Source organism: Martes martes (genome assembly GCF_963455335.1).
Source record: "Martes martes genome assembly, chromosome: 5".
NCBI classification, from domain to species: domain Eukaryota; kingdom Metazoa; phylum Chordata; class Mammalia; order Carnivora; family Mustelidae; genus Martes; species Martes martes.
This window is the reverse complement of record NC_137892.1, coordinates 62,793,887-62,818,907: the sequence shown is the minus strand read 5'-3', so window position 1 is coordinate 62,818,907 and position 25,021 is coordinate 62,793,887. Positions and strand designations below refer to the sequence as shown.

At 49.8% G+C, this 25,021-nt stretch overlaps 1 protein-coding gene and 1 pseudogene across 2 annotated transcripts in view; one reads left to right on the top strand and one right to left on the bottom strand.

Moving 5' to 3' along the window:
* Positions 1 to 3,044, bottom strand: part of LHFPL2 (LHFPL tetraspan subfamily member 2) — a gene marked incomplete at its 5' end in the record, with an annotated part of 22,322 nt that extends 19,278 nt beyond the window's left edge. Inside the window, one exon of the mRNA XM_080804965.1 lies at positions 2,615 to 3,044. Coding sequence (XP_080661091.1) covers positions 2,615 to 3,044 — 430 coding nt within the window. The remainder of the gene's footprint in view (positions 1 to 2,614) is intronic.
* LOC308342884 (large ribosomal subunit protein uL23-like) overlaps positions 1 to 25,021 on the top strand; it is a 1,151,147-nt pseudogene that overhangs the window by 729,942 nt on the left and 396,184 nt on the right. The window lies entirely within an intron of this gene.

The window sequence follows — 25,021 nt, the reverse complement described above, 5'->3', positions numbered from 1 at the left end:
AGAAAATTTAGACTTGGGATGGATAGGTGACCAACAGACTAACACCTCAGGTATGCTACTATTTTCTTCTTTTCAACCCTTCTTCCCAGAGGCCTGATACACAGAGAAAGAAAGGGAGGGAGGTCAGGAATAATTCATTGGAGTATATGAATAATTCCTACGACATGCACTGTTCTTTGTGCCAAATGAACACTCTTGTCATTTATGTGAAATAGCAAACAAGAGCACCAAGATTTGCTGGACTAATCTTCATTCTTCGAGACTGAGTTCACTGGACTAACACCTTATTAAAAACTGTGTGGGGGAGCCTGTGTGGCTCAGTTGGTTAAACATCCGGCTCTTGATTTCGGTTCTGGTCATGATCTCACAGTCAAGGGACTGAGCCCCATGATGGGCTACATGCTGGGCCTGGAGCCTGCCTCGGATTCTCTCCCTCCCTCTTCCTTTGTCCCCCCCCCCCACCCCCACCCACCGACCCTTCAAAACCTGCATGTAAATAGTAAGACTGAAAGGGTATCTGTAAGTTTCTTCTGAAGGACTGTAAAAGACAGCTTTAGGTGTTATGGCCCAAGATGCCCCATTTGGGCTATAGACAGCTACAAGTGCTAGAAGGCACTAAGTTTCTCAAGATGAAAAGCATTCTTAGGGATGACAAGCCAGGAGTTTTGCCTGCATACCAGAACTTTGATAGTAAATTTCATCCTAAAGGCATGAATCACCAAGGATGAGGACATATACACAGTGAAGAAAAATTACAGAAATTCCACTTCTCTTGTCAAACAGGGCTCTTTGATGGGATTAATAAACTGTGCACACTGCCTTCTCTTCATCCACCTGTTTTTTCTGGCTTTTCAAAAGCCTTTGGTAGTACTTCTCACCAGAAGTTTTGCTATGCACACAGCATATATACACATTCCTCTGAGGCACTGTGTGTCTCAGTGCAATAAAGTAGGGGCATTTCTCTGACAAGGAAAAGATGAATCATACTTAACGTATCTGGGAGGTAAAATGCCAAGCTGAAGGGGATAAACTTCTGATTTCAGAAGATTTCAGAATAAAAAAGGGGATAATGAGCTTCACAGAATTAAAAATCTAAAGTAAAAAAAATCTAAGGTAAGATTATATTTTCCAATCCCCCTATTTTTCAGTTGAGGAATGACAAGGCCCAAAGAGGTGGCATATTTATCTCAAGCAAAACTGAAAATCAGAATCCTGACTTCACAAATTCTGTGAATGCCTAGGACTGCCCAAGTCCTTCATCGTCTGGCTATTCCTCTCAGAGAGACGGGGGCCCCAGAAGATATCCCGCATGCACACAGGTCAGGACTGTGCAGCAGGCCCTCTCTCTTTCTTCTCTAGGCCCTTATCCACCAACCACCATGTATATATGGGGGCTCCCCGAAGATTGGACGAACAGAAAACATTATCTTATCAGCTGTTTGGAAAATAACTTGTTTGATCTGCTGATTTGGAAGCCAGCCCTGCTGAGCTCAAGAGTTTGCTATTAGGCAGACTACAGTGAATTCACTTGGGGTCTGTTTCCTTACAGCCCTGGACACCAGGCTCAGGGCTTATCTTTGCTGTCAAAGAGTCCCATGCATAAGGCTTTAGCATTTGCTGAGGGATGAGTCGCCTGTGGCCTTCAGTTAGCGTTTGCGGGTGGATTACCGTTCTCCTGGTAGAGTTCAGATTAACAAATACCTTGGTTCTAGTTGTTTAAAAACCTATTTTTTCCCCCTGAAAAATCAAAGTGAGAGTCTATTCCTTTAGTTTCTTGAGGCTATCTTGAAACTGCAGCATCTGTGTCTATGTGTGCATACTTCTGCCATCCAGAACAAATCCCTTGAACCCATACAGACTGACTGATGCCCTCTTGGTTCAGGATCCACCTTCCAAACCCATCGGGGAAAGGCTATGAAAGCGCTGGGGCGCACAGAAGTTATCCTGCGCCTCCCCGCCTACCCCCGGGATCATCGTGAAGGGTGCATAGTCTCCTTTCCACCGATTTCTAACGAGCTCATTAGTGAGAAATTGCCTGAAAGTGGAGCAGTTAGTTTGTATTTTCTGATCTGAATGCACAGAACATTCTGTCAGACTACAGGAGACAGACAATTTAAACCAGAACACTATTAAACACAGAACAGCTGATACTAATTCCTTCCCAGCCTGCTTCTTCCTCTCCCAAAGCTGAAATCATCCTGTGGTTGGGATGGGACCGAGCACCCAGCTGGACCCACTGCCCTAGACCCAAGGCCCCACACTCACATGTCTTCCTTCTTAGCACAGGGTGCCTGCTGCAGGGGGGGCCTCTCTCACCCAAATTTCCTCAACGGGAGGCACTGACGGGAAAGCATGCTTTTAATTTAATGGTAAAAGCCAAAAAAAAAAAAAAGTAGGAGTAGTTACTCTAACAAAACCCAGTAACTTCGAACCCAAGGAAATCAGCAATGACGAGGAACACGGGAGAGAAAGAACAGGCGACAGTGCAACAGGGAAAAGGGAGCAAAGCCAGTCTGATCGGACAGGAGCCAGGCAGGGAACGGGCAGGAAAGGAAGGGCAGGGGGCGCGCCGCACACGCAGGGCAGGGCCCTGGTCCCTCTCCCGCACGCTTACCTGCGATCCCTTGCAGCAGCCCGCACACGTTGAAAATACTTTTCTTCATGATGCTCTGCACACACATGGTGAAGACGGACACCAAGGCCACGGTGCACAGAATGAAGATGCCCACGGCCAAGAAGATAGCGGTGGCCTGCCAGAAGCCGCTGGCGATCTCGCCGAAGCTCTCGGCGTAGGGCCCGCACAGCGTCTCCCGCTGCACGTGCTGCACGCCGGGGTTGCGGATGCAGCGGGCGTAGATGCCCAGCGTCGGGTGGTAGGGCTCCGACGGGCCTCCGCTCCGCTCGTCCGGCTCGGCGCCGCTAGGACTCTTGGCTTTGCCGATGAGCCAGTCGGCGCTCATGAAGGCGATGAGCTCTGCGAAAGCCACCACAATACTCAGGAGGGTCCAGAGCATGGAGCGACAGGTGACAATAACATGACACATATTGATGTTGCACCGGAGAAGTCGGGACTCCACGAGGTGAACAGTTAACAGCCGGCGGGTGGGGGAGGAGGCTCAGGCGGCCTCAGGAAGCAGTCGCTGCTCCGGGCGCTCGCTCCCGCAGCCGGGGGCTCCTCCTGGCCGGCCTCTGGCAGCGCGGTCCCGGGCCGTCATGCTGCCATGTCCGAGCTCGGAGCGCGGCCTCACCTACGGGAGGGAAGGGAGGAGGGCGGTGAGCGGCGGCCAGGCTCCGCCCCACAGCGCGGCCGCCGGGAGCGCGCGGTCCCCAAAGCCAAGTGTGCGGCGGACAGGGCAGCTCCCCGCCCTCCCCAGCCCGGGCCGCCACTCCTTGTCCCACCGAAGCCCGCGGAGGGAGCGGGTCCCGGTGTCGGAGCAGATGGCCGCCCTTAGCAGCGCCGGTCCCGGTTGCCTTTGTTCGACTTCTCCCTTCCCGAGCTCTCACACGGTGTGTGGCGGTTCCCTTATCTGCCGCCGGCCGGGGTGGGGGCGGGGGGGGGGGGGGTCCTGCACCCGCCCCAGGCGCACCCTCTGGCCCTGGAGCTCCCGCCTCCGCACTCTTGGGACCGGGCTCCCGCTCCAGCATCTCTTACTAGAAAAGGTCAACACCGCGGAGATCCAGATACATCTAGAGAGGGCTGGCAGGCAATGAACCCTGCCAGCAGACGGGCTCTGGTTAAAGCTCACAGGGACTCTCTGCCCGGTGTCTTGGTACTAGATGAAGTAAGTTTTGAAAAACGCGCACCAAAAGCTTTTGCTTAGAGAGAGAGCGCAGCAACATCCACTTTTATTGCCTGGGAATCAAATTAGTAGCAGAGACCTAAGAGTGAGGGTTTGCTTCATAGGTAAATAAGAATATAAAAGTAAACACTGCCATGAAAAATAACAACACACTGTTCCCCAAACTTATTTTTATTCATTTCTCGCAGCGTGATTTCTGGACAAAAAAACTAATTAATTAAAACTCATAGAAGAAAAAATAAGAAAACCTTGAAGAGTTCATGACTTACTCACTTGGGGAAATCATTCAAAACAGAGGCATTAATGACCACTGACTAAGTATCATCATTACCAGAGTAGGCTTGTTGACAACAGAAACTCTCCTAGGAAGAATGCACTCCTTGAACCATCCTGATTCAGCCCATGTGCCTCTGCCTAAGCCTCCCTTCACCCTAGGTCTGCAACTCAACATGCCCATTGTTTCTGGTCTCACAAGGGCTCATTCTCTTCCCAGGGACAAATGGCTTCATTACCAGAGGGCTTTGCTCTAACAGCTCAAACCTCCTTGAGAGGGGACTGAGCCCTGCAACAGGGGTACCGTGCTCCTCGGCTGTCCCATCTGCTGTCCCTTCTTCAAGGTCAGGAAGAATCATACAGTTCACATCTGACATCTGGGCACAAAGCTGTGTTGTGAAGGATTAGACACTGTTAACTGAGGTCATGTCAACCTCATGAGAACCACAAAGAGCCCCCTAGTGTGCTGGCAGTGAGGTGGGGCAGGGAGTTATGGAAGAGGAAGGACAGTGGGGAAATAAGGAAGTCCAGAGTCAAAGCTTCGTCACCACTCTAGTTGACATGCCAGTGACAGATTACTATTTATCTCATAAAACATGGCACATTCAAAAATCCTCACATCATTATAGTTACCCAAGATGCTGTTTTAGGAAATTACCTAACACAGCACTAAGGACACAGGCCCTTCATAATTGTCAGTGTGCATGTGTGTGTGCATGCGTGAGTGTGCGTGTGTGTGTGTGTGTGGAGTGCAGCTCTGCTGAGCACTGGTGAAGGGAGGAGTGGGTTTTGAGTTTTGGGTCCTGTCCGGTCTGGGTTCCAAGCCCAGATCCACCACGCACTGGCCAAGTGGACGCCTCAGCTTCCTCACCTACCCCCGTGACAAGAGTTAGGTATCCTGCTTCACAGTGTTGCTTCGAGAAACTATCACGAATCTGTCAGAAGACCTTGGTGTCTGGCAGAGTCAGCACTCAATAACCATCACCTCCTTTCCCTCAGAAGCCTTTCCCTGAACACAGAGGACACGGGTCAGACAACAGTGTGACAGCCGGAAGCCCTCGGCAGGTGACAGAAACTTGGCCATTACACACATTACACACAGACAATTTTATTTAGAGATGGGTGACGTCACTTGTGTCATCCTTGTGTCAGCCTCCCAGGTGAGCTTCACGAGTGGGTCCTGGTCTTACTTCCTACTTCCTCACAGCCTAACCCGCTGCCAAACTCAACTGTGAAATTAGCACTAGGCCAGAAGGAGAACCTACTCGCTCTTGCTCATCTCACCCCCACTCAACCCCAAATACCACCAACTAGAAATGCCTTTTGAGAAGAGTTACCAGTACAAAAAAGCTTTGGAAGAGACTGTTGAGCCTGAGATGATCATTCTGAATGAGAACAATTAACAAGCTGGTGATGACTCCCGCGAGGTCCCACATGGTGTGCCCACCTGCCTGCCCACCAGGCCAGTGGAAGGCCAGCCCGTGAGGAGAAGATGAGGCTTCTACAAAGTCTTTTCATTGATTACAAAACCAGTTCCCTGATGTGCTAGCTGATCTCGATCCCTGCTCCTCCTCGGTTTAATGGACAATTTTCAACATGAACACAAAACTTCTGTGTGTTTGCGCTCGTATGGAGCCTCAGGGTTCTGCTACAACCTCTCAGGTGACCTGGAGCTTAATGAGCACGTCATGTGTCCACTGTCCCCGGCAGCAAGCTCGGCTCAGAGTCAGGCCTGCAGTCAGGTCAACACTTATGAGGACAAAGAATGTGAAACTTCAGGAGGATGGAAGGTAGCACACTGAGGCTGAGCAAAATGGTCCGCGCCAAATCTAGGGCAGGATTATTTAGGGAGCCAAGTGCTTAAGTTCACAAAACATAGTTCTCTGTCCGTCTGTGCTAAAACAATCCTCCCTCTACTGCACCAAATTCTCACATCCATCCGTGGCTGGAAGGAGGCTTTTATTCGCCTGTTTGGAAGAGGGAGATAACGTGCTTTGCTCTTTCCAGCCTAACAGTTTGCTAATAATTACTACAAGTGGAATGGCCATGCTACACAAGGCTGACTGATTCCTGGGGATCCGAGAAAAGTCCTCAGATCAACAGGACAAGAAATGCATCAATGGGCTTCATCAGTCACCTGTGCTCTGTAGAGTGCCCCTGTTTGGCCATGTCACATGTGCAAGGACAGAATCCTGCTGGCACAACATCCATATCAAAGGGGACACAGATCCTCATGACAGATGTTGTGAACCGTGCGGATCCCAGCACAGAGCTCAACACACCTCCGCCGCCGTCCCCCTGACTCCCTGCCTCTTCACAACTCACTCGGTAAGACCAGGCCCTCGCTGACATTCCATGCAGATGTCTTCTCTCCACGGGCCACGACATACACTTCCACTCCAGCACAGCTGACTTTACTGTCATATCCCTGACAGTTGTGGATCATCTGGACAGTCCTCTGACTTTCGGAAAATGATGCTAGGAGTCTCACAATGGTCCGCCATCAGAATGCAGAGCAAGGGGCGACTGACAAATGGCTGGTCTCCTGCAAGCCCTCCTGTTTAAACAAGGGGGCAGGTAGTAGGATGAGCTCATCTGGGTTTGTCACTTCCATCACAGGGGCCTATCTTTGGCAGCTTCCAGATGTCAGCGAGCAGGGAAGGAGGTGCAGGGGGAGCACAACTACCCGGGGCCAGCTGGCCAGGAGACAACCGCAGCAGACACCAAGGACCTGACTCTGGCGTGTCACAAGCTAGGCCAAGTGTGCTGCCAGCACTGGAGCCACAAAGCCCGGGAATGAAGCCATACCAGAGTTTTCCAGGACACAAGCCTGCTTCTTCACCTTGGTTCTCTTTTTCTTTCTTTCTTTCTTTCTTTTTTTTTTAAAAGATTTTATTTATCTATCTGACAGAGAGAGGGAGAGGTCACAAGTAGGCAGAGAGGCAGTCAGAGAGAGAGAGAGGAGGAAGCAGGCTCCCTCCTAAGCAGAGAGCCCGATGAGGGTCTCCATCCCAGGATGCCGGGATCATGACCTGAGCCACCCAGGTGCCCATCTTTTTCTACTTTACTACAAAAACTGGCAAAGATACAAGTTGAAAAGAACAGTCCCTGAACATTCAGCTTCGACGCTCATATCCAGCCTCATGCTAACACTCAGACATTTTCTTCTGAATCATGTGAAAACAAGTCACAGATGTCTTGACACTTCAGCCCTAAATCCTGTAGCATACATCTCCTAAAAATAAAGTCATTTTCCTACATGACCACAATAAAGTTAACACACCCAAAAAACCTGACAATACCTTCCTTCTATCCAAAGCCTGGTCCACACTCATATGTCCCTATCCTGCCCCATTTTCTATAGTTTTTTCTTAAAAGCATGACTCAGTCAAGGCTCATGCATTGCATTTGGTTTTGTATCTTGTTTCTTTAGTAAAACAATCCTTTCACCCTGAACTCTGTTTGCAATTTTTCCCTTGACACGGAGACACGTTTCTGAGGATACCAGGCCAGCTGCCTTGCAGACCACCCAACAATCTGGATTTGTCCATTTCCTCCTGATGTCCTTTAAAATGTTCTCTATGCCCTGCTTTACAGAAACGAGGGTAAATCTAAAGGCTAGTTTAGAATCAGCTTAAATATTTTTGGTGAGACTCCACTGCGGATGATGCTGTTTATTCCAGTGCCTCACATCTGGGAGGAGTAACACTGAGCACACATCAGAATCCGAGTGATTATGTACATATGGAGACATACACAAATACATATATGTGTATATGTATTAATATGTATGCATTTTATGTATAGACAGAGACAGACAACTCCGTGGCCCTGAAGAAGCAGAATTTTGGTGAGGGAGCATGCAGGAGGCCGGCTGGGCAGGGCTCTGTGTGTTTGGAAGAGCTTCCTGGGAGTTTTGATGGCAATGTTGAGAAGCCCTGTCCTAAGCTGTGTCCGGGAAGCTTAAAAAGTCCTTTACCAAAGGGATCGTATGTCTAAGGAATATCTGCTGTCTTTCTTTGACATGGAATCACATTTTACGTAGGACAGCTGAAAGCACAGACAGCTCTGCAGGCCTGGGGAGCAGGACAGAGCCCTGTTCCAGGAGGACCGACTGGAGCCTGGGGATGTCGTGACAAGAAGGAGGGGCCATCTTTCTGCTGACTTCAGAGCACCCCCCGTTCCAGAAAGGCTCTGGCCGCCTCCCTGGGACCTTGCCCTCTCCCGGTCTGCGGGGGGCAGCAGGCACTGGCGATACCGTGCTGGGCAAAGGGCACTACATGGTGTGAGCTGATGGCAGGGTTTTAAGAGCTTTGAAAACAGACTCCAGATCAAGCCTCAGCTCTACCACTGAACAGCTGTGCATCCCTGGGCAGGCTATCTACATTGCCCCTCGGCCTGCCTCAGTTTCCTCCTCTGCAAAAAAAGGGCAGCAATATCTTCCCAAGGCTGCCGGGAGGAATAAAGGCGAGAGCATATGCAGAATGGTCAGCAGAGCCTCCTGTTCACTGTGCTCCACATACCTTAGCTAGTATCAATCATTATTAGAGGGCTTAATGATAATTTAACACATTAATTATCATCTCAATCATGTGGTCATATGACTAAATAATGAATGTACTACAGTGACCCATGTGACCTGAATGACCAGCACGCTTTCGAGCAGACTGCATTTTGTGCCCACGTCACTGGTGCTTTCTTTGGCAGCATGGTCTCCATCCCAGGTTCTGGAAGCACAAGAGGATTAGGTGAGTAGAATTTATGTGCTTTTTGCCTTCCAAGGGCTGGAAAGACCCTCCAGGAGGCTGATTCTTGAAGTGTGGTCCCTGGACCACCCCCCATCTCCTAGAGGGAGATGTAGGCCATCTGTTTTTAAAAACATTCAGTCCCTGGTCCCCACATGCTGCATCAAACTTTCTGGAGGTGTTGCCAGCAAGTGTGTTTTTAACAAGCCCCCCAGAGATTCTCTGCACAGTGATGTCTGAGACCGGGTCAGGGCAGGGGGGGCAGGTGAAGCCTCACACTCGGGGAGGTCGCTGGCCCTGGCAGTGACTTGGAGCTGGGGAGGGGGCCGAGGAGAAGAGGCAAGGTGGGGGGGGGGGCTTGCCCAGCTCAGGAGGACAGAGCCAGACCACCTGTCCTTGGCACAGCTCCTGATGTCACAGAAGTCACCGGGCCAGTGAATCTGCAGGGACCCAAGCTCCTTCCCCACTCATATGCTGTCCATTGGTCCTTACAGAACATCCAAGAGCTCAAGTGTCTGGGCCTTCTCTGCAGAGCCCTCTGGCAGCTCTCAGAACTGATGGACCAGGTTGGTCCAAAAAGCTCAGCACCTTGCACGACTTTCAAAAAAAAAAAATCACCTACCAAAGGAGGTTTTGCAAACTCTCATTTGCCCTGGCCACCCCCTCAAACACGTGGCCCATGGAAATGTGATCCTCTTGACAACGTTTAAGAAGAGGCCCCACTGCACTAATCCTTACACTGGCCTTGGAGTTCCGCTCACGGCCGCAATTCCTTCCTCGCTCCCTCCCCATCTCTGGTCCAACTCCACCCGGGGAAACTCTTCCCCTGGCTCTCAACCAGGACAATTCTGCCCCCTCTTCCTTGCAGGGGACAAGTGGTGAGGTGTGGAGATATTCCGGGCTTGTCACAACTTGGGGTGGGAGGGGGGGGTGTGTGCTGCTGGCAGCTAGTGGGCCAAGGATGCCGCTGACTGGCCTGCGGGGCACGGGCCAGCAGCCACTGAGAGGCAATGCCAGCAGTGTTGAACAGCAGGTGAGAACCCCTTTCTGGAGGTTCCTGCACAGAGCAGGCTTGACATTTGTAGGTGCAACATAAAACAGATTGCTAAAGCCACTGCTTTTTACGAAGATCTAATGAGTAAGCCAAGTTCTACAATCTGAAAGGACATTCACAGTATTTACTACATTAAGTACATTTTTAGTCGTTTTTCTGAATTTCTGTTTAAGGTCCACACTAGTTTGTGTGTCCCAAGATGGCAAGCTGACAGGATGTGGATCCCAACTTGCTGGAGTGAACACACTCAGGATAGTGCCCTTGACCCTGCCTCTTCAGGGGCGCTGACAGTCTGTTTGGATCACACACACAAGTCAGCTATTGTTTTCAGGCATCTCTCTCCTGCAAATGGCAGAATGGGGCTCTCGGGAGATTAAGAGCAGGAGGTCACCCGCTCCCGTCTTTTCCTCCCCGAGGGTTTTACACTACCGCAGACAACTGCAAGTCTGGCCACAGGGCCTTTAATTCTCTCAGATTCCTCCCCTCCAGAGCTGGGCTGTCCACACCATTCATGCTCGGGTGGCCTTGGCCACTCCAAGCGCCGGGAAACCTCAAGGACCTTCCCAAGCAGACCTAGGGAACGTGCAGGCATTCTGGTTACCACCTCACCCCAGCCTGGCTCCCCCCAGCAGATGCCTTCCTCTCCGGCTGACCCACTTAGCAGTGTCTGGTGCCTGACGGCCCCTCCAGGGCAGCAAGGGCCCACCTCTGAAAGCAACTGAACCAGCCTTTTCTTTTCTAGGCTTGGAGCACCCAGTGAGCTTGTGCTCACTGTCAAGTGTTTCCTTTAATTCCCCGCTCCTCATAACTCCTTCATGGTGCCCACTCTTGCTCCTCCTGTGTCTAATCCATCTGCTTGCTAAGCACCCATTTCTAAAGGTGCCATTTTGACACTTCCTCCCTGAGACACAGCAGCCAGAGGGAGCAGGTGTAATTGTCTGGTCCTGTTCTCTACATGACTGCTTCTTTAAGATTTCTTAAATAGCCCATATACCTTATTTCTTAATTTTATTCCTTGTACAAACCTCACCATCTAAGTCTTTAGAAATCATGTCTTTCTTTAAGGGTCTTCAACTCTGTCAAACAGGAGGGACTTAAGAATCCATCTCCGAGGTAGGTGCTTATGTCTGATCTCGCTGTAAGCGAGGGGCCGTCCGCCTGTGCCCTCCACATACCGTGCGGTCTGCATGTCTTTAGTTTGTTTCAGTGGAATTAGAGCTTGAACTTCAAGGTTTGCCTTTTAATGTCACTGTTGTATATCATTTTAAACTAAAGGTGTTTCTCAAGTTCATAATGAATTCTGTGACACCAGGCAAAATGTAAGTCTTAAAGTGAGCTTTGTGAGTTTTTTCAGGATCAATAAGGAAGTAGAGTGTTTTAATGGAGAAAAGTAACAAAGGATGGAAAACAAATAACTTAGAACTTATGCATAAAAATCAAGATATATAACTTCCTTCTTCACGAACACCCAATGAACACCAGAGACTCCAAATGCCCTCTGTTTAAGTGCCTCAACTCTGAGAATAAATAACCCTTAGGAAACAGGCTTCTGGCTTGTCTAAGTGGACAGCTGGGCAGCCTCTCCCAGCACGGGGGAGCACGACGTTCATTCTCACAGCAACTGCAGGCTTTCTAGTCCCTTCCGTACAAAGGCAGAAAGAATCACTGCTGTTCACGAGATACAATGCCATCAGTCAGGTTCCCTTCCAACAGCTTGAGAAAAACCAAACATGATAAACGGAAAGGATTATGCCATCTGTTATTTCTGAGTCTCTCACACAAACCCAGAAAACCCAAGAATCAACTAGAACAAGAGTCCCATTCTGACTGGAAGCTTCTCTGGAAGCTTTTGTTGAAGACTGTATTATTCTTTCCAATACACTCTGTCTGTCCTTGGAGGAGGGCCCTATTTTCCTGCCCCACCCCCATGAAGCCCGACCGGAGCACTGCTTTGGCAAACCACTGTGAGAAGTGACACATGCCACTTCTAAGCAGAAGAGTTTAGGAGCTGGTGCCTTGGTCTCCAGCTCGCTAACCTCTCCCCTGAGATCAAAAACCATTCAGACAGAGGCCTCCCCATCACCCTGGGTCCCTGACAGCATGAAGCACGGGCCCTTGATCCTTGATCAACAGGCAGTGTGGGCCCCAAACCAACCCTGTTGTTGCCAGTGCTGAGATGTGAGGGGCGTGCTCCTGCTGGAATCCCAGTAGTTGCCTGTCCCGGCTCTCTCTGGGGTCAGGTTCAATTCCATTTCACCATCCTCTACCATATGCATGGCAAAGAACTTCTGGCAATTAAACAATTAGAAATGAGAAACATTAAAGCTTGGCCACTGTCTCAGGAGTGCTCACTGTACAATTCAGCGAGGTGAGCTACTCCAATACGGGATTTGCTCTTACTGTATTTATTTTAGGTTAATAAATGGAAGTACTAAGAAAAAAGAAAAAATCCCTTGTGAATAAATGACATTTATAAAGTGACTCAGAGGACCAGCTTGAAGACTCACTTCCCAAATCAGGCGCTTCCCCGAGGTCTCTTACCAAAGAGCCCTGAGTCACTTGGCGCTGCCTCAGCGTTCTCCTCTCTGCTTCTATTTCTTCCACCCAGGGGGGTGGCTCCAGCCACGTCCTTGCAGCCACCAGCCAAAACAAGGGCTAGTCTGCTCCCTTCAAGCAGGAGAGCTCTGTGCAGAGCCTGAGGGGGAGGCTGGGCCGGAATGCCCTCGGGAGAGCCCTGCAGGCGTGGCCCAAGCCAGGGCACAGGGCCGCCGGGGCTGGTGTGCACCCTGCGTCGGGGCAGGTCTCTCCAAGAACTGGAAGTCACAGGGCTGGAGTGAGGCTATCGACTGACACACGAGACAAGAGATCCCTGAGGAGATCAGAGGGTAGGACTGAGACCCCGAGGCTACCGCTGCTGAACAAGAGGTCAAGGCTGCCCAGGACGCGGAGCTGCCGAAGGTGAAAGAGAGAGGGAAGGAGGGAAGGAGGGAGAGGATCAATGAGGCATAAGGTGGACACAGTGAGTCCCCAGGGGACAAAGAGCCATGACCACATTTGACATTTTTTCGGGTAATCTCTCCCATGAGAATCAGAATATTCCTCCTAGGAATGCGGCCATTTTGGAGATGGCGTGAGGGTGAAAACCAGTGGCTTCCATGAGGAAGACTTCTAACAACTCCTGAGAATACCTGTCATTAAAAATGAAGTTTTTAATATTTCAGTACTGCCTCTTTTTGAACCAAGTCTTTTTTTTAATAGGAATATGGTATTTTATGAACTCAGGAATAAGTGCCAGACAAAAACGTTAATCTGGAAACAGTCACTGGTAGTTAAAAACCATCAAAAATGGTTCTTTCCTTGCACCTCCCACCCTCCCACTGGCACTGAAAATCTCACCCATTAGTGTTATTAACACAAGAAAACCAGGGTGGTTAATGTTCAAGCTGGGCCTTGGTGCCAAGGTTCTGCCAGCCATTAAGGAGGTGATGGTGTGAGCGGAAGTGCCACAGAAACCTCCTCGTAGAGGCCAAGGGGACAGCGCAGGTGCATGACCCAGAGAAAGGGCTCCCACCTGTGGACCGAAACTCCACCCAGGAACTTCCCGAAGGGCATGGGGCAGGAGCCGCTCCTCACTGCGGCCCATTCACCCAGAAACCCCTGGAAACAAGCCCATCACAGCGCTACCAGCTGCCATCTGGTCTGTGCGCAAAGACCTCAGCAGAGTGATGCTATTTCTAATTAAGCCACTAAAAGATATTATCAGTGAACTGGGCCTAAAGATGCAAGACAACCCACATGCTTAAAAACCAAGAGGACAGTCTGGGATTTACCCGAAGACCAAGACAATGCTAGTCACTGCTCACCGTTTCCTTTGCAGACCTTTTCTATTCTCACTGAAGTTACTTCTGTTTCTAACTGGTATTGCTAAACAGCAGTGGAATTTTAAAAAGTTTTTGAAAGACTTGAAGGAAAAGGCCAAAGTCTAGTGTAGACCACGCTCGTATCTCCAAGAGCATCACCGAAAGGCTCACACTCGTTTTTTATTACTTCACTCACATCAATACTGGCTTTCTGCAGCTGAAGATACAACCTGCAGCCCATGGTCTGAACTCCTGCCCACCCCCCCGCCCTGGTCTGGTGTGTACACACCTCCTGAGTGCCAGCGAGCTTGGGCCGGGGACAGACACCAGCATAAGGCTTTACGTACCCAACACACACGCAGTTTAGAGTAAGACGTACAAGGCGGGTGTTCATAAACCCGACTCTGTAACTCTAGGCATCAAAAATCTCCACTCTCTAGAGCCTTCCTTCTCTCATATACTTAAGATCCACGAAATACTGTGTGATCGTGAATGTGCATACCTATTTGCAATGTCAGATTTTCTGAAACCTCTAAAAAAATCAGCCAGCCAGATCTGTAGACTGCAGCCACACCCAGTTCTTTAACCACTGTCCAGTTCAGTGACTTCACAGCCAGAGATCAAGCTACCCAGCATTTTTCAACTTTCCCTAATGAGAATGCCAAATTCAAAACCATAAGCAGGTTTAAACTTCCTTCATTTATTAACTAGAGGAATTCCCCAGATATTTAGAATTCAAACTGTTTTGGAAACAGATGGGTTTAAGCATAGCTCCCAAAGGGACACACACACTTCGAGGAAAAATATGCTCAATACACAGCTGCCAGCAGCTTCAGGTACTTGCAAAGGGAGAACAGTCCCGAAATGCAGGAAACAGCTTTGGCCTACTCTGCCAGGCTGGCCTAACGACTGAGGAATGTACCAGGCGGAGGAGGCCCCAGGAGCTTTCCTCGCTGCACTCTAGATGGAGTCAGCGCAGACTCAAAGTTCAAGATGGGCAGGGCAAACCCCCGATGTTGGAAGTCCGAACCCTTGTACTTGATCATATGACCCAGTACTTTCTTTCTGGAAACAGGGATTTACTGTTATAGTTTCTAACAATAGTGAGGCATAGCGAATAGAGAGAAAATTCAACCAGATGTCTCAGAAAAGAGTATGTGTCAGAAGATCAGGCTGCTTAAAAAACAAAAGCAAATGTGCTGGAAAGACTGGGAGCAGAAATGGCATTAGGGTCATTTCTAGAAGAAGACACACCCCAGCCCTTGGTTCCCCAGCTTCTCCCCTGGAAGGGCTGATTACACAGGGTGGGCCAAGAGGAAGCCTGTCCTGGTTTACACGCCTGTCCAGCACGATCGACACCGGGTGCCACTGTGGGCTCCTGCACCAGAGTCCCCAGCACAGGTTGGCTGCAGGGTATGACTCATTGAGAACCCACAAGGCTCCGTAAGAGAAAGGTACAAGGCAAGAGGGCCTGGGGGAATCAGCAGAGGGAAAAAAAAATAGACCGTGTTTGGCTAGGTAATAAAATGGGGCATCCCCAAGATGCTGACACATATCCCGCTGAAGTCGTAAGAACTGACAGGCTTCATGACAGTAAACCATTCCCCACAGCCCTGATCACCGCAGGCCTCAGGAGTACACACCCTCATCTGGCTGAGAAAGTTCCTTCCCGGCATCCCCACTGCCAAGCTCTCCCGTAAGCAGGGTGGCTAACAGTTCCCGGTTCCTGGCGGGCTGTTTTGGGGAGGGTCTCTCAGGCTCACGCACGGGATGAGGATGGGCTCACCCACTCAGAGCTCCTACGATACCCGTGGCTCGGCCCTTGCGGACCAGTGAGATCCCCTAGAAAGGCAGCACCAGGGAGGGATTCGGTCTGGGGCCAGACTGCCTGGATTTAAATCCTGGTTCTGCCGCACCCTAGATGGTGACTTCGGCAAGACGTGCCTCTATGCCTCAGTTTCTGTGTCTGCAAAATGGGGTGCCGACAGAACCTACCGCAGAGGCTTGTCACGAGGCTTGGCAAGCTGAAAGAAATCACGAGCTCAGTGCCTGGGCACATGCTCGGTGTTCCTGGCACATGGCCCACCCTCCTGAACAGGATCCGGCCCCCCCACCTCCAGACCTGCCCCAGAGCGGCCACTTCTGGGGCTGTGCCCAGGCATTCCTTTGGCCATTTAGAGCCTCCTGTTCTCTAAAGCCCACCTGGCGGGCAGCCATTTGCATCACCTTCACACAGTAGTCTTTTCCACGTAAAAGTAGTCGCAGAGCAGGCAGGGTGCGGCGGGGAGCCAGATCTTCCTTCAACGCCGTCATCCTGACCGTAACCAGCCCTGTGTCCGTGGAGAGTGAAGTTCATTTCTCTGAAGTGGGCTGATCAGAGTATCTGCCTCACGAGGTGTCACAAAGGGGGACGAAACCCCTGCAGGGAAACTGAGGCAGAACTGCAAACCCTCACTAGGGCGTAGGAAGCATTATTATTAAGATCATCCTATTGGTCAACAGTTATTTTTCTGCTCTCAAAAGGCTCTTTGTCTCCACGAGGCCACAAAAAATGATCTTTGAGCACCAATAACTCTCTATGGATTGAAGCTGGTCCAACCGCAAAGTAAAAGGTGGGAAAAAAGCACCGGACAGGAAGCCCGGAAAACATGGGTGCTGGTGTCAGCGCCCGCCTAACTGGCTGTGAACACGTAGCTCGCTGAACTACTCCGGCTTCAGCAGCTCAGGCACAAAGTGACAGGGGTGGGCTTGCAGACCACCACGGTCATTTCCAGTGCCAAAAGGCAGTCACCTTAAGCACCAGACCACCTCTTACCACCTTCTCCCAGACCAGGGGCTCCAGTGGAGCAGGCGGCCCCCTGAGTCCTACTCTCCTCCAGTGGGAAGCCTATGGGGGACTGGCAGAGGGAGACATGGCAGGAAGGCCAACCACAGTGGTTTAAAGGTGGTAGGAGAGGGGCATGTGGGTGGCTCAGCTGGTTAGATGTCCGACTCTTGATCTCAGCTCAGGTCATAATCACAGGGTGGTGAGAGCAAGCCCCACTTCTGGCTCCGTGCTCAGCGGGGAGTCTGCTTGGGATTCTCTGTCCCCCTTTCCCTCTGCCCCTGCACTGGCTCGCAAACAAAAAAACAAAAAATGGCAGAAAAGAAGGTCACATCCAATCACAGTGCTGAGTAGACTAGGGGCTGGGGGACATGCCCTTGGGCAGCACACAGAGACTCGTCCAAGGGCCAAGGTTGGAGGGTGTGGACTAGACCGGCTCCCTCTTCTCATTGTCTTCTTGTTTTCTCCCTTCCGTGGAGGAACCCAGCAGCTCTGACCTTTCGTTTCCAGCTCCAGAGTATCTCTCTCTCTCTTAGAAACACAGCAGAGCCGTCCCCACTCCAGTCTTTCGGCTAACAGCTAAACAAATGAGGCCCTCTCCTGTCCTTAGCTTCAGAGAGGGATCCTGTAATTGAAGCCCCCTATTCAGTTCTGAAAATCCACGGTCATAAAAAGGGTGCTTGCTTTCTTAGGTACTTTTGCTACCTAAATGAAACACTTGATCGTGAAGAATTTCTTGGCCATACGACAAACAACACGATAGAATACAAAGTTTTCATCGTTTTGAAGTATTTATGAGCTGGTTTCTTACCTATTTTAGGAAGGGTACCAGCTGATTCACCAATGCTCCTTAGTATGAAGTCTCCAGCTGGAGAAGCCAGCAACAGGAGACACTCCTTTGAAGGAGCTTAGTTTCAGGCAGGAGTCAAAAGTCACATCCCTTTTATTTCAAAACATAAACCATATGAAACTGTCCTACAAAATTAATGTTTGCTGCTGTTTATTCTCTGTTCTTTGGTGAATTATTAAAGTCAGGCAATGTAATTCTCTCCTCGGTTATAAATGGCCCCAGAAGGCTGATTTGCATCCATCCAGGGGCACTTATTTCTGATAAGTACTCTTATTAATGATCTAATAAAATGTCTTGTTTTGTTATGATCAACCAAGTGATTCAAATGATGTTTAAAAATTCAGCACTCCAACCCAACAGCCTGGTGATGAAGCTGCTAAGCTGACATTAATTTAAAGTGATTTTCAATTTTCCTTGGCATTATCAGTGAGATCATGGATGGATAAAAAAAATTTTTTTTTTTTTAAATTTTGGTCCCATTGCTGTCAAAGGCAATCTTTTACCAAGGTTCAGTAAAACTGATCTGATTAGAAATGATAATCACAGATCACAAAGGCCAGGGGCAAGAGGTGCTGGTAAGATAAATTATTTGATAATCACAGATAGCAAAGGCCAGGGGTAAGAGGTGCTGGTAGGACAAATTATTTGGCGGTCAACCACACACATCCTACATTGGCAGGCAGGCTGCAGGCATGGGCTATGAAAATAAAGCTATGTCAACACCAAGAATAACACTCACGAAAAGAACACATCCAGGTTCACGCCTCCTAACTTCCTGACCTTTGTTCCCAAATGCCCTATAGCAGAGGTGGCCATTCACAGAAGCAAGGACTAAACCCTATTGTGCCTCTGAGATACGGGTAGGAATAAAAAACACCCTGCCCATCTGGAAGGCCGGCTATGTGTGGGTGCTAAAAAGCTGATGAATGAGTTGGGCACACACAGACACACCTCCCACCCCTGTGGAGAAACCCAGGGCCCAGAAGCTTACCAGGACAGAAGTAATAGATTTTGGAGGTAATGCTGAACCTGTCTGTATTCTGCAAAAATAGCTCTTCCTTCTCCTGGAACCCAGAATAGCTGGTTGCCTGATTTTTTTTTTCTTCACCCTTCTTTGAAAATAATGCCCTTTAATCTCTGCTAAAACTAAAGCACTTAACAAGGAGTCTCATTCTGCCAGCTCCCCAACCGGAGAAGTCATATTCATATGCTTTTATTTATCCTCCTCTATCACTGGGATTAGCAGCTGGGCTCACTCAAACTCTCAAGAGGTAAGATGAGACAGTTCCTTCTAGAAACTAACACCTTGTTCAAGATCTGATGTCCAAGATGTGCAGAGCAACATACTGGGTCACGGAGTAAGGACAGGATGGGCAGGAGAAGACAGAGACACTCGCTGCTCTCAAGGGGAATCAAGAAACAGAACACACATGCTCGGGCCACGGAGGGGCAGGACCAGCTCTGAGAACTCACCGTGGCGGACCAGGGCGGGCAGTACTGGACGGGGAGAATCTGGAAGAACTAGGATAAGGTTTTATCAGGAACATAATGACTGGGAAGTGAATCCAAGGGAAAACTGCATTTGGGGGAAAAGAAGACGAGGGTTATTCCTGCCTCTGCCGGACAACCCCAGATGGCTGCATAAGAGCACTTCTGAAAGGAGGGCGGAAGGGCTGGACAGTGTGGACACTCCTCATATTCTGAGCAAAATCGAAGTGGCGGATAACCTTCCTGTTTTGGGGGGCATGGAAGCAGAAATGGTGGCTAAACAGGAGAATGAGATTTCATCCTGGCCTATCTGCCAGCTATTTAGGATGATGAATTTTAAACAAAAGAATTAAAATTAACCTCTACGTTCCAACAGCCCCCACTTTCCCATTCAAATGCACCTTTTCACAGACAGGATTATTTGTGAACTTTTCATAATGCTTTCAAGGAACTAGGATGAACTCTGAGTGAGTCTGGCTTACGCATCCAAATTCTATCAAGAAAGAAACTCGTAGAACACGTTGGGTTTAGGCAGTTTCAAGAGACAAACACGCTCTGTTGGACATCAGGCCCATAGTGTTTTCGGAGGCTCGAGCCGGGTGTCCCTGGCAGGTCTGTTCTGCCCTCACCTGCTTCTGCTCCAGAGCGCAGGGCCCCCCTGGGCCTGAAACACCGGCGCAGGTGGGACTCGCCGGTCACAGAAACAGCTTGCACTTGACAAAGTAAGTGCATATTTATATTGGGCTCAGGGAAAAACAAATGACATTAGGGGAGGAGTTTGTAAATATAAAGTGTGATCCCAAAAAGGAATTTGCAACCCTTTCAACAAGCTGTCCCTTCCTGCTAAGTTCTCTAGGAGCTCCTGACCACATGGGACATGTTCAGGAGAGGAAGGAAGAAGGGGACATCAATGGATATGATTGAGAAAACTAGGAACTTTGCATCTTATGTAAGACACAATTTAATTAGGGACAAGAGTCCCCAGATTTCCTCCAGAAAGAAAGAGAAGTTGTACCAGTCTGGTATTCCTCAGAAACCACTCAGCCAAACCCCAGACCAAGGGGTGAATTGATCTAATTTCTGAGAGTGAGAGATCCTATTCACACACCGTCAACATTAACTTTGTAAGTCTGTGCATGTGCCTGGATCTGAGTCATGGCTGGGACACCGAAGTGATTAGTCCTCTTCCTCCACCTGGTCATGGGCTCATGGGGGGAGGGGTGGGGTCCGGAAAGTCAGCAGGGAACCCAGCCCCAAGTTGTCAGCGAAGAGGGTGCCCCATGCTCAGGAGGCAGGCGAGGCCATGGAGAACAGTGCTCCCACATTCACTGTTGTGCGACACAAGGGGGTGCAGGCAGGAATGTGACAGGGAAAGACAGCAGGACCCAACTAGTGAGGGGCTGGATAGGTCTGGGATTTGGAACTTTCTCCTCCACATTACGAAGAGGAATAATTTCACCATCAAAGTGACAAAACCAGTTTGCCTTTTAGAAGATCACCTCCAGGATACCTGTAAGGGTTAAGCCAAGTAAGGACACACATGCCCTGAGTGTGTCTGCGTATGCACTTCACTCACTCGCAGGCAGAGGGGCTCGCAGGGTCTGGGGAGAGCTGGTGATGACCAGAACAGTTCCGAGGGGGTGGTGGGGCCTCGGATCCCACAGACTGCCACCAAGAGACCAGGCAGAGCCTGTGCTTCGGTGACCGCTCACCAGAGGCCACAGAGGAAACTCGTGCAGCGAGCCAGGTGACAAAAGCTCAGAGCCGGAGCTGCAGCAGTGAGAGGGGCAGGTCGGAGAGGGAGTGTCAGACGTGGCCTAGCAGAGTACGGAGGTTGCTGGGAAGAGGAGTCCTGGAGGATTCCCAGATTTCTGCCCAACCACCTGAATGCTTCCATTCTCGGGAGCAAGAATACAGAAGGAGGGACATGCGGGCAAGACTGTGCATCTAGGGGCGCCTGGGTGGCTCAGTGGGTTAAGCCTCTGCCTTCAGCTCGGGTTGTGATCTCAGGGTCCTGGGATCAAGCCCCACATCGGGCTCTCTGCTCAGCAGGGAGCCTGCCTCCCCCCCCCCCCCGTCTGCCTCTCTGCCTACTTGTGATTTCTGTCTGTCAAATAAATAACTAAAATTGAAAAAAAAAAAGACTGTGCATCTAGTCTGAAAAAGGAAGAAGCTGAAATCTCAGGGGGTGTACAGCAGGTACTGAGAGACAGAGAGACATGGAGCAGTCTGAGGGGGAGGAATGGGGACCATGTGTCCTGGGGTGGGGGGACCATGTGTCCTGGGGGGAGGAATGAGGGGACCATGTGTCCTGGGGAGGGTACCATGTGTCCTGGGCGGGAGGAATGAGGGGACCGTGTGTCCTGGGGAGGGGACCATGTGTCCTGGGCGGGAGGAATGAGGAGACCATGTGTCCTCAGCAGGCACTGAGAGGAGAGCTCAGAGCAAGGAGAGTACGGGATGCCGGGGATGTGCCCTGGGGATCTGAGGAAATGGCCAGAGAGACAAGGAGCAGTCCAAGGGGGAGGAATGAGGGGACCATGTGTCCTGGGGATGTGGTGGTCAGCAGAGACCAGAGGCAGACACTCTGCTGTTCGTGTCCCACCAAACAAACATTTCATCCTAAAAAGCAGCAAGGAGATGGCGGAACAGGAACGGAAAGTGAGTCTCAACCTCGTGTGACTTGCACTTCAGAATGTCGCACACAGCATGTTAGCTACATGCTCAACATGCCAGCCCCAAGCATTTACTTGAGAGAAAAGTCCCAAGGAGTACTTTATCTGAGGAGTGATGACAACAAACAGTCAGTACAAGGTCACGATGAGGAAGAATGGGAACAATACAGCCCTGTCGATGCGGCTGGGGGGCTTTGGGGGGGGGGGCGCTGCAGGGAAGGAAATGAGCTGGACAATGCACAGATGTCTACATTTTCGCTGCCAGCAGCTCAGACAAACAGGAAGACCTTAAACTTCTCCAACTGGGAACGCTCGGTTTTGCCTGATGAGCAGGGGGGCCGAGCACATGACTGGAACACAAAAACAGACGGTTGTGATTAAGGCTGCGCTCCACACAGAACCTATATGCAGCCTCGCTCACCCAGAAACTCGAGCCCGGCTCCCCCTGTGCCCAGACCACGCTCCCCTGGCCCTCCTCCCTGGGCTGGGGAGTGGGGGGCTGTGAAGTCCTAAGAGCAGCACCGACCCACGGGACCTAACCAGGCCGACACGCTCAATTTCACAATTTTAAAATTTCCTGCTGATAACTAGCAGAGAACCTGTGTGCATTAGGCTGTAAGCAGGATCTGATGAGAAAATGGCTAGTATAATCATCCACGCGAGAGGCTCTGTGCCACTGACTATATCACAGCACAGGTATAAGAACTATTAGAAATCCTTCTCATTTCACAAGTTAGGAATTTCACGAAATTTTTTTTCCTTGTAGAAGGTTCTATATTTTTTTCTCCCTCTCGAGTAACTACGCAAACAAGGAATATTTCTTGAAGTAACTGAAGTTTTAGAGCCTCACTGGGAAGGTGCCCCTTACTGTTAAACAGAAATGCTCTCTGCTCGAACCACAGCAGGGTTTCTCAAGCTCAGCACCTTTAACATTTGGGACTGGATAGTTCTTTGTTAGCAGGGCTTGTCCTGCAAGTTGTAGGACATTGAGCAGGGTCCCTAGCCTCCTCCCACTATATGCCAGTAGCACTCTCCCAGTTGTGACAGTAAAAAGTGTCTTTCGAGACTGCCAAACACCCCAGAGGGACAGTTTGCTCTAAAACGTACACATTTGTGGTTAAGGCCCAAGACCTAGACTGAGGTGAGGTTCAAGCCCTAGGTATGGCACGTACTAGCAGAATAAAGTTGGGCAAGTAATAACCTCCCTATGCCTCAATTTCCCCAGCCATCATATGGGGTAATACTACCTACTTCACAGAGTTGATATGAAGATTAAATGAGAAAATAGACATAAAATGCTTTGCACAGAGCCCAGCACATAGCACACACTCAGTAAATGATATCAGCGGCAGTGGTTAAAGAAGAGAGCTGTAGAGCCATGACTTTGGAAGACAGAATTGAGCATGTCACTCATTTGGCCATAAGGTAAGACAAGCCGCCCACAGAGCTCATGTCTAAAGAGTCTGCACGAGGGCACTTAGGGCAAGTATGCTAGAAATACAGCCACTTATTAATACTAACCTTTTGTGATGGGGGGGGGCGAGAATAAAGAGAAAAGAAGTAGAAAAACTGCTACATACCAAAGACAAATTACCTGACACAAAGTGGAAAAGGTAAACTTCACACCTTTGAAAAACTACCTGGGCCACCAATTAAAATAAAGAGCAATCTGGGGTGTGGGTACAATGGTAAGAATGGGCACCTTAAAGAGTTGAAGATGGTGGCCCCTGGGAGACCAAGGGGATGTCCTCAGTCGATGCAGCCAGGAGGACAAACAACAAGGAGGCAGGAGGGTGCCTCCTGGATAAGAGCAGTCTCAGCGTGTTCCTGTCAGTACCGCAGGGCCTGCTGTCGAGGGTGGCAGAGCCCCCCATGGCCTCCCGAGGGTCCACCAGCATCGAGGGCCGCGATGTGGAGCTGCAGACAAGGATCTCGCCTCCTAGACATTCCTTGGCCCTCAGCAGGGCTGGCAGGACTCCACGCTGCTGAGTAGGAACCTCTCTGGATCGGGAGAGGTCTCCCTCAGCCGCTGGCCCCACAGCCCAGCTCCACCACTTCTACACACATGCACATGCACGCATGTACATGAACACACGGACACGAGAGCACCTCTCCTGCTCGGCCAGCATGGCCTCTGCTTCCCACGCAGCCTGGCTTTGGACACAAGAATCAGAACGCAAGCACAGAGTCAACCAGCATCCGAGCTTTCTAGGGTTTGGCAATAGTGACTTTACCCAGTAGCCAGAGTCCGAAAGAAGCTGTTAAAAACAGTCATCTGACTCATTGCGAATGCAACACTAAATTGGAGATATCTCCTAATTAACCATTCAAAAACACAACCGAGCCTTTCTCTGGGAGACAAAGCCTGTAAGTATGTGCTCAAAGACCCCCTTCACTGCCTGTTTTCTGACCGGGGTTTCTCGCATATATCTCAGTGACATTGCCTACTATGTCATTCAAATGCACCATGTTTTTTCTTTTCTCATTAAAGGAAACTGAATAATAGTAGTAGGCTTGTGCGCAGAGTGGAGGGCTGCGCCCATTAACATTCAACAATGTGCCCACACATGCATCATCTAAGCCTCGGTCTTGTCCACTCAAAAAGGGCTGTTTTACCAGTGAAGGCAAGGGCCGTTTTACCCTGATATACTACGATGTTGTTGTCAGCTGAATGCACTCTAAGAACCAAATGAGGAAAACAAGACAACCCTCCATTCTTTCCTGAAGGAAGGCCACACAGTGCCCTCCGTTTGACCCCAACATCCAATCAAAGACATCACATGGCATTTACATTCCAGGGTAATTTGTGTAAGATTAAAACTTCTACAGAACAACTTAAAAAGCAAAATATTTGACATAAGTACAGTACCCAATGCACAGGAGAGGTTAGAAATGAGAAAAACAGTCAACAAATGGATAGTTAACTTAAAATATCCTAGGCCATTTTGACACACTCCCGAAAGTCGAATGCTAAACTCACTTTGTCAGAATTAATTTGGGAAACATTTAGCCCTGCTTGAAGGAGAACTGGACTTCCCCAGCCAACATTTTGTCAAGTCACCATTTCCATAGTTTGTTCCTGTCAGTGTTCCATCTGAGTAACTAAGTGTTCCTCTCCCGCCTTGGCTGGGAGGACTAACATGGGGCCAAACACCTTGGAGACAGAAAAACAAACGAACCCAGTTACTAGGATTTAAACTCAGTTCTGTCTGGAAATCAGGAAGCAAGATCGAGCTTCGGGGAAGCTCTCAGGCTGATGAGATTTTTTTTCAAAAGTTCAAATGAGAAGTCGTCCAGAGCTCAGAAGTGCAGAAGGCTAAGAAATGGCCATGAGGATGGCCTCCCGGGGGCACGGTCGGCCTCCACTGCTGGGGACAGTTTTTGATTCCAAAGGATCAGAAATTTGGATCCGCGTCCTGCCTTGTTATTTCCCCTGACCCTTCTGTGTTTGC